Here is a 19,018-nt window from a genome sequence, read left to right on the forward strand (position 1 = left end):
CAATAATAATACAATAATAGTAGGGGACTTGAACACTCCCCTCACTGAAATGGACAGATCATCCAAGCAAAAGATCAACAAGGAAATAAAGGCCTTAAATGACACACTGGACCAGATGGACATCACAGATATATTCAGAACATTTCATCCCAAAGCAACAGAATTCACATTCTTCTCTAGTGCACATGGAACCTTCTCCAGAATAGATCACATCCTGGGTCACAAATCAGGTCTCAACCGGTATCAAAAGATTAGGATCATTCCCTGCATATTTTCAGACCACAATGCTCTGAAGCTAGAACTCAATCACAAGAGGAAAGCTGGAAAGAACCCAAATACATGGAGACTAAACAGCATCCTTGTAAAGAATGAATGGGTTAACCAGGAAATTAAAGAAGAATTGAAAAAATTCATGGAAACAAATGATAATGAAAACACAACAGTTCAAAATCTGTGGGACACAGCAAAGGCAGTCCTGAGAGGAAAATATATAGCGGTACAAGCCTTTCTCAAGAAACAAGAAAGGTCTCAAGTACACAACCTAACCCTACACGTAAAGGAGCTGGAGAAAGAACAAGAAAGAAACCCTAAACCCAGCAGGAGAAGAGAAATCATAAAGATCAGAGCAGAAATCAATGAAATAGAAACCAAAAAAACAATAGAAAAAATCAATGAAACTAGGAGCTGGTTCTTTGAAAGAATCAAAAGATTGATAAACCCCTGGCCAGACTCATCAAAAAGAAAAGAGAAAGGACCCAAATAAATAAAATCATGAATGAAAGAGGAGAGATCACAACTAACACCAAAGAAATACAGACAATTATAAGAACATACTATGAGCAACTCTACGCCAACAAATTGGACAATCTGGAAGAAATGGATGCATTCCTAGAGACATATAAACTACCACAACTGAACCAGGAAGAAATAGAAAACCTGAACAGGCCCATAACCAGTAAGGAGATTGAAACAGTCATCAAAAATCTCCAAACAAACAAAAGCCCAGGGCCAGACGGCTTCCCAGGGGAATTCTACCAAACATTTAAAGAAGAACTAATTCCTATTCTCCTGAAACTGTTCCAAAAAATAGAAATGGAAGGAAAACTTCCAAACTCATTTTATGAGGCCAGCCTCACCTTGATCCCAAAACCAGACAAGGATCCCACCAAAAAAGAGAACTACAGACCAATATCCTTGATGAACACAGACGCAAAAATTCTTGCCAAAATACTAGCCAATAGGATTCAACAGTACATTAAAAGGATTATTCACCACGATCAAGTGGGATTTATTCCAGGGCTGCAGGGTTGGTTAAACATCCGCAAATCAATCAATGTGATAGAACACATTAATAAAAGAAAGAACAAGAACCATATGATACTCTCAATAGATGCGGAAAAAGCATTTGACAAAGTACAGCATCCCTTCCTGATCAAAACTCTTCAAAGTGTGGGGATAGAGGGCACATACCTCAATATTATCAAAGCCATCTATGAAAAATCCACCGCAAATATCATTCTCAATGGAGAAAAACTGAAAGCTTTTCCATTAAGGTCAGGAACACAGCAGGGATGTCCATTATCACCACTGCTATTCGACATAGTACCAGAAGTCCTAGCCTCAGGAATCAGACAACAAAAAGAAATTAAAGGCATCCAAATCGGCAAAGAAGAAGTCAAACTATCACTCTTCGCAGATGATATGATACTATATGTGGAAAACCCAAAAGACTCCACTCCAAAACTGTTAGAACTTGTACAGGAATTTAGTAAAGTGTCAGGATATAAAATCAATGCACAGAAATCAGTTGCATTTCTGTACACCAACAACAAGACTGAAGAAAGAGAAATTAAGGAGTCAATCCCATTTACAATTGTACCCAAAACTATAAGATACCTAGGAATAAACCTAACCAAAGAGACTAAGAATCTATATACAGAAAATTATAAAGTACTCATGAAAGAAATTGAGGAAGACACAAAAAAATGGAAAAATGTTCCATGCTCCTGGATTGGAAGAATAAATATTGTGAAAATGTCTATGCTACCTAAAGCAATCTACACATTTAATGCAATCCCTATAAAAATACCATCCATTTTTTTTCAAAGAAATGGAACAAATAATCCTCAAATTTATATGGAACCAGAAAAGACCTCGAATAGCCAAAGGAATATTGAAAAAGAAAGCCAAAGTTGGTGGCATCACAATTCCGGACTTCGAGCTCTATTACAAAGCTGTCATCATCAAGACAGCATGGTACTGGCACAAAAACAGACACATAGATCAGTGGAACAGAATAGAGAGCCCAGAAATCGACCCTCAACTCTATGGTCAACTAATCTTCGACAAAGCAGGAAAGAATGTCCAATGGAAAAAAGACAGCCTCTTCAATAAATGGTGCTGGGAAAATTGGACAGCCACATGTAGAAAAATGAAATTGGACCACTTCCTTACACCACACACGAAAATAGACTCCAAATGGATGAAGGACCTCAATGTGAGAAAGGAATCCATCAAAATCCTTGAGGAGAATGCAGGCAGCAACCTCTTCGACCTCAGCCGTAGCAACATCTTCCTAGGAACAACGGCAAAGGCAAGGGAAGCAAGGGCAAAAATGAACTATTGGGATTTCATCAAGATCCAAAGCTTTTGCACAGCAAAGGAAACAGTTAACAAAACCAAAAGACAACTGACAGAATGGGAGAAGATATTTGCAAACAACATATCAGATAAAGGGCTAGTATCCAAAATCTATAAGGAACTCAGCAAACTCAACACCCAAAGAACAAACAATCCAATCAAGAAATGGGCAGAGGACATGAACAGACATTTCTGCAAAGAAGACATCCAGATGGCCAACAGACACATGAAAAAGTGCTCCATGTCACTCGGCATCAGGGAAATACAAATCAAAACCACAATGAGATATCACCTCACACCAGTCAGAATGGCTAAAATTAACAAGTCAGGAAATGACAGATGCTGGAGAGGATGTGGAGAAAGGGGAACCCTCCTCCACTGTTGGTGGGAATGCAAGCTGGTGCAACCACTCTGGAAAACAGCATGGAGGTTCCTCAAAATGTTGAAAATAGAACTACCCTATGACCCAGCAATTGCACTACTGGGTATTTACCCTAAAGATACAAACATAGTGATCCGAAGGGGCATGTGTACCCGAATGTTTATAGCAACAATGTCTACAATAGCCAAACTATGGAAAGAACCTAGATGTCCATCAACAGATGAATGGATCAAGAAGATGTGGTATATATACACAATGGAATACTATGCAGCCATCAAAAGAAATGAAATCTTGCCATTTGCGACGACGTGGATGGAACTAGAGCGTATCATGCTTAGTGAAATAAGTCAATCGGAGAAAGACAACTATCATATGATCTCCCTGATATGAGGACATGGAGAAGCAACATGGGGGCTTGGGGGATAGGAGAAGAATAAATGAAACAAGATGGGATTGGGAGGGAGACAAACCATAAATGACTCTTAATCTCACAAAACAAACTGGGGGTTGCTAGGGGGAGGTGGGATTGGGAGAGGGGGAGCGGGCTATGGACATTGGGGAGGGGAGGCGAACCATAAGAGACTATGGACTCTGAAAAACAACCTGAGGGTTTTCAAGGGTCAGGGGTGGGAGGTTGGGGCAACCTGAGGGTTTTGAAGGGTCAGGGGTGGGAGGTTGGGGGAACAGATGGTGGGTAATGGGGAGGGCACGTTTTGCATGGAGCACTGGGTGTTGTGCAAAAAGAATGAATACTGTTACGCTGAAAAAATAAATAAAATGGGAAAAAAAAAGAAGAAATGAATGTGACATGGTTTGCTGTCTGATGGAAGTGAGAAATATGCAAACAAATAAATGGAATAGCCTGATCAAGAAATCTTAGAGTGAAAGAATAGTTAAGGAATAGCAGTAGAACAAAGGAAAGAAATAGAACATTTCTTAAAAGAGGGAGGTTACTCAGAGAAGCATTCACCCAAGAGTTGGATCTTGAATTTAGAGGATTTTCTGGCTGGCAAATGATGTAGAGGCATTTCATGCAATGGATGTTAGTAGGGGAACTGTATGTGCAGAAGATGACTCTGAATCCATTGGCAGGAAATCTTCCATAGGTGTGTCCAGGACTAAGGGCACTGGATGTAGAACCCTAGATCTGTGTGCTTGTCACAGCTCTGCCATTTAGGAGCTATTTTTTTCTCTTTAAGATGGACATAATTACTCTTCTGCATATCACTCAGGGTCATTTTGTGGATCAAATCAGTTGATATGCGAAATGTACAGGGAAGGTTGTGCATGAAGAATATGAGGAGTGGTGGGGCTGGTGAGTGGCTTGTGGTTTAAGCATCTGACTCAGCTCAGGTCTTGATCTCAGGGTTGGGAGTTCAAGCCTGATGTTGGGCTCCATGCTGGGCTTGGAGCCTTCCTAAAAAAAAGAAAAAAGGAAAGAGCATGAAGAGTCACAATAAAAGCTTTAGTGTTTAACATATTCATAATTATATTTAAATTCTCCCTGCTTGATGACATGATTCTTTATATGGAAAATCCAAAAGACTTCACCCCCAAACTACTAGAACTAACACAGCAATTCAGTAACATGGCAGGATACAAAGTCGATGTACAGAAATCAGTGGCTTTCTTATACACTAACAATGAAAATACAGAAAGGCAAATTAGAGAATTGATTCCATTTACTATAGCACCAAGAACCATAAGATACCTGGGAATAAACCTAACCAAAGAGGTAAAGGATCTGTACTCGAGGAACTGCAGAACACTCATGAAAGAAATTGAAGAAGACACAAAAAGATGGAAGACCGTTCCATGCTCTTGGATCGGAAGAATAAACATTGTTAAAATGTCTATACTGCTAGAGCAATCTATACTTTTAATGCCATTCCGATCAAAATTCCACCGGTATTTTTCAAAGAGCTGGAGCAAATAATCCTAAAATTTGTATGGAATCAGAAGAGACCCCAAATTGCTAAGGAAATGTTGAAAAACAAAAACAAAACTGGCGGCATCAAGTTACCTGATTTCAAGCTTTACTACAAAGCTGTGATCACCAAGACAGCGTGGTACTGGCATAAAAACAGACACATAGACCAGTGGAACAGAGTAGAGAGCCCAGATATGCACCCTCAACTCTATGGAGAAATAATCTTCGACAAAACAGGAAAAAATATACAGTGGAAAAAAGACAGTCTCTTCAATAAATGGTGCTGGGAAAACTGGACAGCTATATGTAGAAGAATGAAACTCGACCATTCTCTTACACCATACACAAAGATAAACTCAAAATGGATAAAAGACCTCAACGTGAGACAGGAATCCATCAGAATCCTAGAGGAGAACATAGGCAGTAACCTCTTTGATATCAGCCACAGCAACTTCTTTCAAGATATGTCTCCAAAGGCAAAGAAAACAAAAGCAAAAATGAACTTTTGGGATTTCATCAAGATCAAAAGCTTCTGCACAGCAAAGGAAACAGTCAACAAAACAAAAAGGCAACCCATGGAATGGGAGAAGATATTTGCAAATGACAGTACAGACAAAAGGTTGATATCCAGGATCTATAAAGAACTCCTCAAACTCAACACACACAAAATAGATAATCATATCAAAAAAGGGGCAGGGGATATGAACAGACACTTCTCCAATGAAGACATACAAATGGCTATCAGACACATGAAAAAATGCTCATCATCACTAGCCATCAGGGAGATTCAAATTAAAACCGCATTGAGAGGGGCGCCTGGGTGGCTCGTGGGTTAAGCCGCTGCCTTCGGCTCAGGTCATGATCTCAGGGTCCTGGGATTGAGGCCCGCATCGGCTCTCTGCTCAGTGGGGAGCCTGCTTCCCTTCCTCTCTCTCTTTGCCTGCCTCTCTGCCTACTTGTGATCTCTGTCTGTCAAATAAATAAATAAAATCTTAAAAAAAAAAAAAAACAAATGCATTGAGATACCACCTTACACCAGTTAGAATGGCCAAAATTAGCAAGACAGGAAACAACGTGTGTCGGAGAGGATGTGGAGAAAGGGGAACCCTCTTACACTGTTGGTGGGAATACAAGTTGGTGCAGCCACTTTGGAGAACAGTGTGGAGATTCCTCAAGAAATTAAAAATAGAGCTTCCCTATGACCCTGCAATTGTACTACTGGATATTTACCCCAAAGATACAGATGTAGTGAAAAGAAGAGCCATCTGTACCCCAATGTTTATAGCAGCAATGGCCACGGTCGCCAAACTGTGGAAAGAACCAAGATACCCTTCAACGGACGAATGGATAAGGAAGATGTGGTCCATATACACAATGGAGTATTATGCCTCCATCCGAAAGGATGCATACCCAACTTTTGTAGCAACATGGACGGGACTGGAAGAGATTATGCTGAGTGAAATAAGTCAAGCAGAGAGAGTCAAGTATCATATGGTTTCACTTATTTGTGGAGCATAACAAAGAACATGGAGAACATGGGGAGATGGAGAGGAGAAGGGAGTTGAGGGAAATTGGAAGGGGAGATGAACCATGAGAGACTATGGACTCTGAAAAACAACCTGAGGGTTTTGAAGGGGCAGGGGGTGGGAGGTTGGGGGAACCAGGTGGTGGGTAATAGGGAGGGCACGTATTGCATGGAGCACTGGGTGTGATGCCAAAACAATGACTACTTTATGCTGAAAAGAAATTTTAAAAAAGTGAAAAAAAAATTCTCCCTGCTTCACTAACTCATGTTTCCTGTTGAGCCCTCTTTAAATGAGTCTTTTTGGGGCCACCTGGGTGGCTCAGTTGGTTATTAAGCATCTGCCTCAGGTCAGGTCAGGATGCCAGGGTCCTGGGATAGAGTCTTACATCAGGCTCCCTGCTCAGCAGGGAGTCTGCTTCTCCCTCTGACCCTCTCTTCTGCTTCTCTCTCTTTCTCTCTCTCTCAAAAAAAAAAAAAAAAAAAAAAAATTAAAACTTTAAAAAAAATAAATGAGTCTTTTCTCAGGGTTCTGTTCTCAGCTTCTCTTTTCAGTTGATACTTGGCCCTGGGACACCTTTGCTTAATTGTCTTCCACTGTGTTTAGCTCCCTAAGCTTTCAGTTTCTGCCTCCCAGGATACTCTTCTGATCTCCACACCTGTATTTCTGGCCTCACCTGGATGTTCCTCACCACCTTGAACTTTTGCGGTTTAAAGACTAGATTTGTTCTCCCTTAGACAAATATTAAACTCCAAACACCTATGCAAAGGTTTTCATAAATTCTCAGTTCCATAATAACCTTATAATGTTGGATACTCGTGTCCTCATTTTAAAGATAATAAAACAGATTCAAAGAGATTAAATAACTTGCCCGAAGTGCTGTCGCAAGTAAGTAGCAGAGTCGTTATGCAAGCTGAGTTGTGTTGACTAGCGTTCCTGCTTTTTCCCACTTTTTCCTACTTCCCACTTCATTAACTTTATGGTGAAGACCAGGCTCATTAAATTGGCATTTGGGGCTCTTTGAATCTGCTCCTTCATCCTTCTTTCTCACTCACTGCACTCTTACTCTCACTCTTACATTGTCACCTTTACTTGCCTTTACTAAAGGAGAATATTTGCATTTTCTTATCTCCTCTCCTTTGTGCAAATATCCTTTCCCAGTTTTGTCTTCTCTTTCTTCATGTGTTTACCTGTCAAAATCTGGAGGGAGGCAGGACAGCATCTTGGTGTAAGTCTGCGCAGGAATCGAGTGGATCTGTTTTCTACTTCACTAGACAGTTTACATTCAGACCAGCAGTGCATTGTTGTACATTCTTGCTAACATTTGGTATTGTCTGGATTTTTAGTTTTGGCCTATCTGTAGTTTTATAGTAATACCTCATTATAGTTTTAATAATCATTTCTCTGATGACTAAGGAGGCTGAGCACTTGCCTATCTTTATTGGCTGTTAGGCTATTTGGTAAAGTGCCTTTAAGCCTTTTACCCATTTCTCTGTTGGATTGTCTATCTCTCACTGAGCTGTGGGAGTTTTTTTTTTATGTATTCTGGATATGAACACATCTATGGCTTATCTTTAAAATTTCTTTTAGGGGCACCTGGGTGGCTTACTTGGTTAAGCAACTGCTCTTGGCTCAGGTCAGGATTCCAGAGTCCTGGGAGCCCACGTCAGGCTCCCTGCTCAGCCAGGAATCTGTTTCTCCCTCTCTCTCTACCCTTCCCCTGCCTGCTCGCAAATAAATAAACAAAGTCTTAAATTCTGCCAGGCATTTAGAGTAGTGTGTTCCTTAGCCATTTTCCACTTACATAGTTTCGTAGGGTCTCTGATTCAGCAAACATTCCTGTCTTTGAAGTAGGGGAATTCTACAACGCGTTTTGTCATTTCTTTGCTAGCACAGGGGTTATATTTCTCTTAAAGTACAGAAGTCAAGCTACACCCAGCCTCCTTTTCAGAAAGGTGTGTCTCCTCTCATGCTCTCTGAACTCAAGCTTAGGCCTCTACCCTATTCCTTTCAATGGTAAGCTTCTCATAGCCTCCCCTTAATTTCATCCTAATGGTTGTCAGGGTTCCTCCCTGATACTGCTGCAAAGGCCAGATTACTGCTCTCCATCCCCCAGAGCATAAGGATTATAGCCTAATGGAGAAAGGGGATCATCTTGTTTTCTCATTGCACTGCCACACCACTCTGTCGCCCAATTTTACGTTCTGAAAGGAGACAATAGATAGATGACAGACTTATCCTTGGTAAAATTAACTGAAGAGTATATCTGACAAACATTTCTGTGTGTATGTGTATGTGCATTTGTGTTTGGGAGGGAGGATTTAAGGAAATCAAAATTACGAAGTATTGTAGAGTGCTATTATTTCTTGAGCATTTTTTTAAAAGATTTTATTTATTTATTTGACAGACAGAGATCACAAGTAGGCAGAGAGGCAGGCAGAGAGAGGTAGAGGAGGAAGCAGGCTCCTCGCTGAGCAGAGAGCCCGATATGGGGCTCGATCCCAGGACCCTGGGATCATGACCGGAGCCGAAGGCAGAGGTTTTAAGCCACTGAGCCACCCAGGTGCCCCTTTCTTGAACATTTTTGTAGCTTCAAGTAACACTTCCATTTCATATTTCTATGCCCCAATTGATGTCTGCTTATACTTCCTTTGTTTATTTTCATTAGCAAGGTTTATGTGATGTTCATCCTATCCTGTTCATAGAACAAGACTGAGAGTGATAAAGTTCTGTGTGACCCATCAATTTGCTTCCCTCACTAATCCATTTCTGTCCTGTCCTCTAGAGACTAGACTAAACCTCCAAGGGACAATAACCCCAGGGGCAGCACGCCCTCGGAATAATAGGTGCAGTCAGCTGCCTCACTCTCAGGTCTGTGGAGGAACCCAGAGGAATTTTTAAAGTCCTCAGTTAACAGGTCAGTAATAAATCCTTTTCCTCAGGCCCTCCTCCTTTCACTCTGAGCCCAGAGCTCCAAAATACTGATTGACCTGACCTGGTGGCCTTCAGCACCAGACCTTTGACTGTCCTCTCTTGTGCTTTCTTGTGGAATATTTTCTTTCTATTTGTAGATGTGCATTTTTCTGTGGAGGAAGGGTTTATAGCTTTCCTTGGATTCTCAGAGGTCTCAACTTCAGAGTCGAGACCCCCTGAACTGGACTTCTCAATATTTTCAAGGTCAATCCCACAGAAGAAGACCTCTCACTTCACAGATCTGTGGATAACTGAGCTACTGGTTTCTAACCCACATACTCTTGTGTCTGGAAATTGTTCTGAACATTCTTTTGCATTCCGTCTTTTATACTTATTTTTTAGCCCATTTATCCACCTATTTAGTTATCAAATATGGAGCACCTAGATTGATTATACAAGTTGCATAAGATACAACTGGTGAGCACGTAGTGTTAACAGACGAGGTAAATCCTGTACGTAGATAACATGAATAATAGTGAAGAAATTGTGAAGTGCAGAGAAGGGATACATATGGATTGCTTTGGGACTTCAGAAGAGGGAGCAGTTACTCTTGTCTGGGGCAGGTAGTGGAGGCTGGGGAGGAACTGGGGAGATTGTGCAGTGGACTCCGGGTTATAGAAGATCCAAGCCAACTGGACACGGTCTTGAGAGACAGGTTTCAGACATGTGGAGATGTTGGATGCACTGTGCCACCTCTGGTTCTTTGTTCATTCAAATGAGATTGAGTATACTGGATGTCAGCCCTGGCCTTGCTCACTTCTTGGAGTTTATAGTTTATCTGAGAAGACAGACCCTGAACAAGTTATTTCCTAATTAATGGCTGTATTCATTTATTTAACATATATTTGAGTGGCTACTAAATGTACTCTTGGAATATAACGGTGACTCAAATAGCCACCGTGCTCTTGAAACCTACATTCTATTTGGGAGACAGAAAGTACTTAAGTGTGTAATGTATTATTAGGTAAGGGTAAGTACAGTGACAAAAAATGAAGCAGGGTAAGAGGATAGAGTAGTGATAGCCAGGTGGGGCTGTTTCAGTTCATGTGATCAGGAAAGGCCTCTCTGAGAGAAGGATATTTGGGGTGAGACCTGAACAAGTGAAGAGATTTAGCCCTAAGAATAGCAGGCACAGAGTTTTCCAGATTGGGGGAATAACAACACAAGAAACTCAGGATGGAAGATTTTAGTATTTTAGGAATAACAGGAAGATTTCTAGATTGGAGGGTAATTTGCAAAGGAAAAAGTTATAGCAAATGAGAATGGAACAATAATATGGGCCTGATTTGACAAGGCCTTGTGGGTGGTGATGGAATGATGTTGGGAAGCCACTGAGAGAATGACACGATCTGATTTATGTTTAAAAGATCACTGTAGGGCGCCTGGGTGGCTCAGTGGGTTAAGCCGCTGCCTTTGGCTCAGGTCATGATCTCGGGGTCCTGGGATCGAGTCCCGCATCGGGCTCTCTGCTCAGCAGGGAGCCTGCTTCCCTCTCTCTCTCTCTGCCTGCCTCTCTGTCTACTTGTGATCTCTCTCTGTCAAATAAATAAATAAAATCTTTAAAAAAAAAAAAAATCACTGTAGCTGCTTTGGTCCAAAATGGAAATGAAGAGACTGGTTATCTCAGCAAGGAGATAGAGGTTGGTTGTGTAGTAATAGTGCAAATGGTAAGAAGAAATATTTAAAGGAAGGGCCAGTGGGCTCTTCTGCTGGATTGGATGTGGGGCATGAGAAGAAGATGCCATAGTTTGGTGCCATCTACTGAGAAAGCAGGTGTTGGGAGAGGAGTGGGTGAGCAATGGTTCTCTTGTTCGAGGTGCCAGCTGACATCCAAAGGAAGATGTAAAATAGGCAGTTGGATAGGAGTCTGGCATTCAGGAGAATGGTTGATGCTAAGCATTTAATTTTGAGAGTTAATAGGCTACAGAGAGATTTAAAGCCCTGAGATGGGATGAAGTCACCTGGTGAGTGAGTGTAAATGGCTCCTCTCCCTGGTGTTATTTAACATGCTCCTGTGATCCTGTTTCAGATCAGATTCAAGTTCAGTTTGGGGGGAAAGTACTTCATGGATAGTGTTATGGACTTACTATTATTGTCCATCAGGAAGCACTATGTTTCTTTCTCTTCTTAAGTATTACCACTCTGATCCATTTATTATAAAACTCCATCCCCATCAGGTTATGAATTAGCTGGCTTTAGCAACCATTAATGATCATTTCCTGAATCCATTATTTCCATAGGGATGGCAAACTGGTGATACCGAAAGTCTTAACTTCTTTCTCAGTTAGCTGAGACGCTTCAGTAAAGAAGATCTTTACCTCCTCAACTATGTGGTTAACCTGAGGTATGGTTAGTACAGGAAAGGTGTATAAATGCTTGGAATTTTCTAAGACCAGAGAGAGCTTTTTCATGGCAATTCTTGAGTTTTTTCAATAAGACCCTAGAAGCCTTTGATAGCTTCCATGTTTTCCTGGTATGACACGATATTCCAGGTTCGTCTTATCTATTTCCTGCTCCAGACTTGAATTAGCCATTTCTCTAAGGGTCCTGCAACCCTCACTCTTAACCAGTGTGTGGTATGGAGTAGTTGTAAAATGACTTTTGTATCCTGTGGTCTTAACGGTGATCTTTTTTTCTCAGAATATATTTCTGTTCTTGTGTGTACTGGTGTAACAAAATAGAATGAATGTACTTTTAAAATGCAACGTATTTATATATATGTGTATGTGTATATATATATATATATATATATATATATATATATATATATATTTATTTATTTATTTTTTAAGAGAGGGTGCGGGGAAGGGCAGAAGGAAAGGGAGAGAGAGAATCTTAGAATCGTGGCACCTGATGCGGAGTTTCATCCAATGATGTGAGCTGACATCAGGAGTCCGATGCTTTACCAACAGAGCCACCCAGGCACTTCAATTTATATGTGAATTACACAGTTTTTTAAAAAAAATATTTTATTTATTTAACAGAGAGAAATCACAACTAGGCAGAGAGGCAGGCAGAGAGAGAGGAGGAAGCAGGCTCCCTGTGGAGCAGAGAGCCCAGCCCGATGCAGGGCTCGATCCCTGGACTCTGGGATCATGACCTGAGCCAAAGGCAGAGGCTTAACCCACTGAGCCACCCAGGCGCCTCGAAAAATACTAATTCTTGAATATAACTAATCTAAACCATGGAGATTATCATGAATTCAGAACTGGGCTGGTTTTAAAATGTGCTATGCAGTTAGGCTTGGTGTACTCTGGTTATTGCTGTCCCCTGCTCTCTTCTTCCTTTTGACTTTTATTTGAACTTTTTATCTGTGAGCCATAGCATAATTCTTACTAAGTAGCAGAATCATGATGATTACAGAATTCTCGTTATATCTTACACACACATATATACATGCATATGGAGAAAGACTACTTTTCGCTGTAGGATAGTAAAGCATTCAAATTTGACAATGTCAGAATTCTGGTTTCCCCTTGTACGATTTTCTCCATGGCCTATGGGAACCAAATCCTTTGTGAAACTATTAGTGGCAGAAATAAATACATGATGGAAACTAAAAGCATGGACCCTTTGCTTAACATCTTTCCAGAAGACTGCTTGTTACTTGTGAGTCTAACTCTAGCACACTAGGCATTCTCCTTCAGCCCCAGTCCCACCTCTTCTCTCTGAGAGAAGTTGTGCATGGGAATGACAGAGAAAAAACAAAAGCAGTGATCCTGTCGTAGCCACCATGCTTTAGACACAGAGGGTGAATGTATACCTCCTGCCTGTGCTTTGGGCTGTTTTTTTAAAAGATTATATATATATAAATATATATATTTATTAAATATATATATAAATATATATTTTATTTATAAATATATATTTTATAAATATATATATATTTAAAGATTTTATTTATTTATTTGACACACAGAAAGAGAAATCACAAGTAGACAGAGAGGCAGGCAGAGAGAGAGGGGGAAGCAGGCTCCCCACTGAGCAGGGAGCCCAAAGCAGGGCTCCATCCCAGGATGCTGAGATCATGACCTGAGCCAAAGGCAGAGGCTTAACCCATTGAGCCACCCAGGCTCCCAAAGATTTTATGTATTTATTTGACAGAGAGCACAAGGCGGGGAAGGGACAAGCAGACTCTCCACTGAGTGAGATGCCTGATACCTGCCTCGATCCCAGGACCCTGAGATCAAGACCCAAGCCAAAGTCAGATGCTTAACCGGCTGAGCCATCCAGGTGCCCCATGCTTTGGGCTATTCTGACAATGCCCAAGGTGCGTGTTGGTTCTTCAAGGATGGTCGGGGCAGATGAGTTTGCCAGGCACATTTAAGGACATTGACTAGGTTTGCTGATTTGAGTGATGTCAAATTCTTTTTCTTTCCTAACTTGTCATTGAATTCTCTATTTTTGAATGATCTCCTTTGGGTCAGGCATGAAAACCGACTTTTGTGATAAGGCAGAAATGCACAGAGGAGAGCTGAGTTTTATGATTGTATATTAATTTAAAGACCAACTGTGGCTTCCGTCTTCCCTGAGGGAATCTTTTTGGAGATTTCTGGCCTAGCCAGTTGAATTTTGTTTCTTAAGGAACCTTCAAGCTTCTCATAACGAAAGAGTGACCAGATGAATGAATGGATGTGACAAGAGTCAAAACATGGCAAGAATTGAAAGAAAATTTCATTATATATATTCAGAAATTGGAAATCAAGTTTCCAAAAAATGTTATTAAAAGGCACAATTTTACTCTGAAGAATTAACTACTGTCTACGAGTTTTTCTGTTTCCACATTTTCATGAAGTCACTTTTTTTTAAAAACTTGATAATATATTCTTAGAATCTTTAGAATGCCTTTATAATATTTTACTTTGATTTTCTGGGTGCATATAATATTCATTGTCTGGGGATGGTTATGTTAGTTAATTGGAATCTGTGGCGTGAAAATGTCTTGGGAAAGATTTCTTTCAGTAATTGTGTCAGATAAAGATCCCTTATTAAAGGATCTTTATGTGGTCTGATTTGAATGGTAATCTGGCTTGTTGAAGCCGAGCATCTATCTTGAAACTTCAAGGTTAAACTCAGAAAAATGTTAGACCTCTCAAAATTAAACCCATAGAGAAACTGCTAGAGAAATCCATAGAAATCAAATGCCATAGAAATCAGAGTACGGACATGTGACTTATGTGACAAACTCACTAAGTGGGTTAGTATCTAGACTCTTCTCATATTTGCTTTACTCTTTTTTTAATTGAAAATATTTGTCATATTTATAATACTTCATTCTTAGTGTTCATATAAATATCCATCAGTTGTGTGCTTTCTATACTGACTTCAAGCCTCAAAATAGAGAATTAAGGGCTTCTATTTTTTTTTTTTTAATTTAAATATTTAAATTTTCTTTTATTTTAAATCCAGTATATTTAACACACAGTGTTATATTGGTTTCATGTGTACAGTATAGTGATTCAACACTTCTTTTTTTTTTTTTCTCCCTTTTTATTAATTTTTTCAGCGTAACAGTATTCATTCTTTTTGCACAACACCCAGTGCTCCATGCAAAACGTGCCCTCCCCATCACCCACCACCTGTTCCCCCAACCTCCCACCCCTGACCCTTCAAAACCCTCAGGTTGTTTCTATTTTTTATGAGAACATTTAAAAATGCTTATTTACATTTAATTTTGTTTTCTCCATTTCATCATTCTCCGTGGTTTCACATGGAGTGCAGTAACATACTTTGCTGAGTTCTTTTATCCCCTCTGAACATACTCACTGATCCATGTGATGTACCCTTATGAAGCTGCTTAGTACTTGCGGTATTCAGGGCCTCTAGGGGAGAGCGGATAAACAGGTACGTACATCAGAAAAATGGGGAGTAGAGATGGCATTCGTCTTGAGGCATCTTGAGATGCTGAGGGCCACTCTGGCAGTGCTGGATTGGTCGTCTCCATAAGGTTGTGTGTGCAGCTAGAAAATGAATATTATTTTTCAAACTACATGGTGAGTGACCATTGCTGTGAGCTTCTGAATGTGCATTTTTCCCTTAGGAAAGAAAAACGAGAAGAGAAAAATCTGTTATTTCCCGTTATTCCCTCCAGTGATTTAGCAGAACTTTTCTATTTTCTTCAGGTAATTAAACCAGAGAGCAATGACAAAGAAACAGAAGGTGCCTATGAATTAGATCTCCCCGAGGAGCTCTGTGGAAGCCATCTCCCGCAGCAGTCCGTGAAAGGCTATAATGACAGTCCTGATGTCATTATAGAGGCTCAGTTTGAAGACAGCGACTCAGAAGATGGACATGGCAACACACAGAATGTTCTGGTTGATGGTGTCAAGAAACTCTCAGTTTGTGTTCATGACAAAGGTGAGTACTGGATTGCTGTCTTACATTTTTAGTAACCTGACTGGTTTAAGGATTGGGGTTCTCTTTGTGCTACAGACTTAATCACACAGTGCCGTTGGGACCTTCCCAACCTCTAACCAATGGCAGCTGTTAGGACGGGGGGGATCTTTGACCCTTTCTGGCCGCTGGCGCTCAGGAGGGGCGGCAGATGCTGCTGGTGGCTCCTGTGGCCAGTAGGTGCTCTTCGTCCTTCCCTAATGGATCTTGAGTTGTGTTGATAGCTGACCTTGACATTTCCTGTGATGAACGCAATCCACCCCTGTAGCTGACAGGAACAGAATTAAACTGACCTTTCAAATCCAAAACAGCACTTCACTTTACGCTGGATTTTGCTTTAATTCAGTACATTTTAAAAGTATTTTCCATCATAGATGGAGGGAATGGATCACCTTAAATTTGACAAGTAGATTATCTTTACAGAGTGTTTCAATTTTAAACCTTGAAAAAAAAGCCAATCTTACTGTCTCTGATCAGATCTAAGCTATGTGTCCTCTGGATGCAGAAGAAAGCAGGTGCAAACACATGGGCAAGGAGCTACGACCAAGGGCCCTAGCTGACCACGCACGGGAAAACCAAAGGGAAAGTAGCAGTGAAAATTGGAATATTTGAATGTATAGATTGCTAAGAAGTTTTAAGTGCAGGGAGCATATTTTCCCAAAAGTTCATTTTCGCTTTTGTTTCCTTGGCCTTTGGAGACATATCTTGAAAGAAGTTGCTGTGGCTGATACAGAAGAGGTTACTGCCTATGTTCTCCTCTAGGATTCTGATGGATTCCTGTCTCACGTTGAGGTCTTTTATCCATTTCGAGTTTATCGTTGTGTACAGTGTTAGAGAATGGTCGAGTTTCATTCTTCTACATATAGCTGTCCCATTTTCCCAGCACCATTTATTGAAGAGACTGTCTTTTTTCCATTGTATATTTTTTCCTGTTTTGTCGAAGATTATTTGACCATAGAGTTGAGGGTCCACATCTGGGCTCTCCACTCTGTTCCACTGGTCTATGTGTCTGTTTTTACGCCAGTACCATGCCAGTACCATACTGTTTTTACGCCAGTACCATGCTGGTACCACGCCAGTACCAAGGCTGTGATCACAGCCTTGTAGTAAAGCTTGAAATCAGGTAACGTGATGCTGCCAGTTTTGTTTTTGTTTTTCAACATTTCCTTAGCAATTTGGGGTCTCTTCTGATTCCATACAAATTTTAGGATTATTTGCTCCAGCTCTTTGAAAAATATCGGTGGAATTTTGATCGGAATGGCATTAAAAGTATAGATTGCTCTAGCAGTATAGACATTTTAACAATATTTATTCTTCTGATCCAAGAGCATGGAACGGTCTTCCATCTTTTTGTGTCGTCTTCAATTTCTTTCATGAGTGTTCTGCAGTTCCTCGAGTACAGATCCTTTACCTCTTTGGTTAGGTTTATTCCCAGGTATCTTATGGTTCTTGGTGCTATAGTAAATGGAATTGATTCTCTAATTTGCCTTTCTGTATTTTCCTTGTTAGTGTATAAGAAAGCCACTGATTTCTGTACATATTTTCCACCCAAATTGAGTTTTATCTGTACTCTGACATGGAAATGATTGACCTAGCTAGGCCGGCTAGATTATGAGCTTTTTCAACTAGGAAGAAGTTTCTGATACTGTCCCCTTGAAAGACTAGAAGAAATGCCAGAAGATGACTAAAAGAGGATGTCCTGTGGACACACTGTGATAGGGACAGGTAGGCATGCCTCACTGACATCCTGAAGTAAGCTAGAGGTGATTTCAGCAAGTGACTGCATACGGATCCCTCTGTTTCTTCATTGCTGATGAGGTAGTGACCTGGGGTGGTGAGCATCTTCTGAAAACATGGGTCACTTTTTTGGTGCCAAGTACTCCTCATTCAGAAGGAATTTGCAACTGTGAAATTCTTTTTGAATGAAGAGACTACTGCTTCGTCAGTGGCCCTCCAGGTACACTGACCTGAGGCACTCAGGTTCCTTTTGTTTTGTGGTCTGCTTAACTAGTGATTTCACTGTTCCAGGCTCGGCCAATATCAGTTAGATGTTATTCCTTGAAATTTCATTCCTCTCATGTTTTCTCTTTCTTCCTTTTTTTTTTTTTAAAGATTTTATTTATTTATTTGACAGAGAGATCACAAGTAGGCAGAGAGGCAGGCAGAGAGAGAGGGGGAAGCAGGCTTCCCACTGAGCAGAGAGCCCGATGCGGGACTCGATCCCAGGACCCTGAGATCATGATCTGAGCCGAAGGCAGCGGCTTAACCCACTGAGCCACCCAGGTGCCCCTTCTCTTTCTTCCTTTAAAAGCAGTGGGATATGTGACCCTCTTCTGAGAGTGCGTTTATATTATCATGGTGTCACTATTGTGAATCATGTCTTCTCTGTGAAAAGAGAGGGAAAGAACCAGGACCCTATGTAGCCAGATCCTCTGGCAGCAAGATCATGCAGGACAAAGGGAGGGAGATCTCACAAAACAAAACCAGGCAAAGGAGCTCTTTAAAACTTACTTAGTATTTGGCCCAAAACGGCTTCATGGAAACCTAGCTCTGGTGTTCGGACTTAACGGACCTCAGGAACCTCTGTTCCCCTGGGCTCCCAAATCAAAGGGATTAGATTCCCTGATTTCTTGTTAGTGGTTGGTACCAATACAAGGGCAAGGAAATACTGATGGATGGGAGGGATGACAGAATTGATACTGGAGTGGATACTGATAATCTGCTTTGCTCTTTGGGAAATTTTGATGCCAGACCTGCTCTCGATTTGTTCTCTGTTGTAATTCCCCTCCTTCTCTCTTACAAGTGAATATCATCGAGTCCCTTGCATGTCCACTGTATGCATGTTTTTTCCTTACTCTTTTTATGGCTTTCCTATTTTACTGTTTATATTCCTTCCTTACTAGGCCTGACTGAGGGAACAGCCTTAGTCCTTTCCTCAGTTTGTGGTACAAATTTCTCTTTCCTGCTAGCCTCTAAATAGAGAGTTTGTGAAACCACATGGCTGTTTCTCATTTCTTGCCCTCTTGATATTTAGGAAAATGGCAATTTGTTCTTTTAAAAATTATGATGTTTTAGGATATTTCAACCCACTTCTCTTCTCTGGATGGTATAAAATCTGGTTACAGTTAGGATGTTGGTACTTTTTGCACCATTTAAGGTTTTGAAATTTGTTATTGC

The 19,018-nt window shown here is 40.7% G+C and overlaps 1 protein-coding gene across 1 annotated transcript in view; it reads left to right on the forward strand.

Annotated features, from left to right (window-relative positions):
* The window catches only part of DIS3L2 (DIS3 like 3'-5' exoribonuclease 2), a 367,036-nt gene that overhangs the window by 123,875 nt on the left and 224,143 nt on the right, over positions 1 to 19,018 (forward strand). The window contains exon 6 of the mRNA XM_046019310.1: positions 15,571 to 15,805. Coding sequence (XP_045875266.1) covers positions 15,571 to 15,805 — 235 coding nt within the window. The remainder of the gene's footprint in view (positions 1 to 15,570; positions 15,806 to 19,018) is intronic.

The sequence above is a fragment of the Meles meles genome, chromosome 9, assembly GCF_922984935.1.
Source record: "Meles meles chromosome 9, mMelMel3.1 paternal haplotype, whole genome shotgun sequence".
Taxonomy (NCBI): Eukaryota; Metazoa; Chordata; class Mammalia; order Carnivora; family Mustelidae; genus Meles; species Meles meles.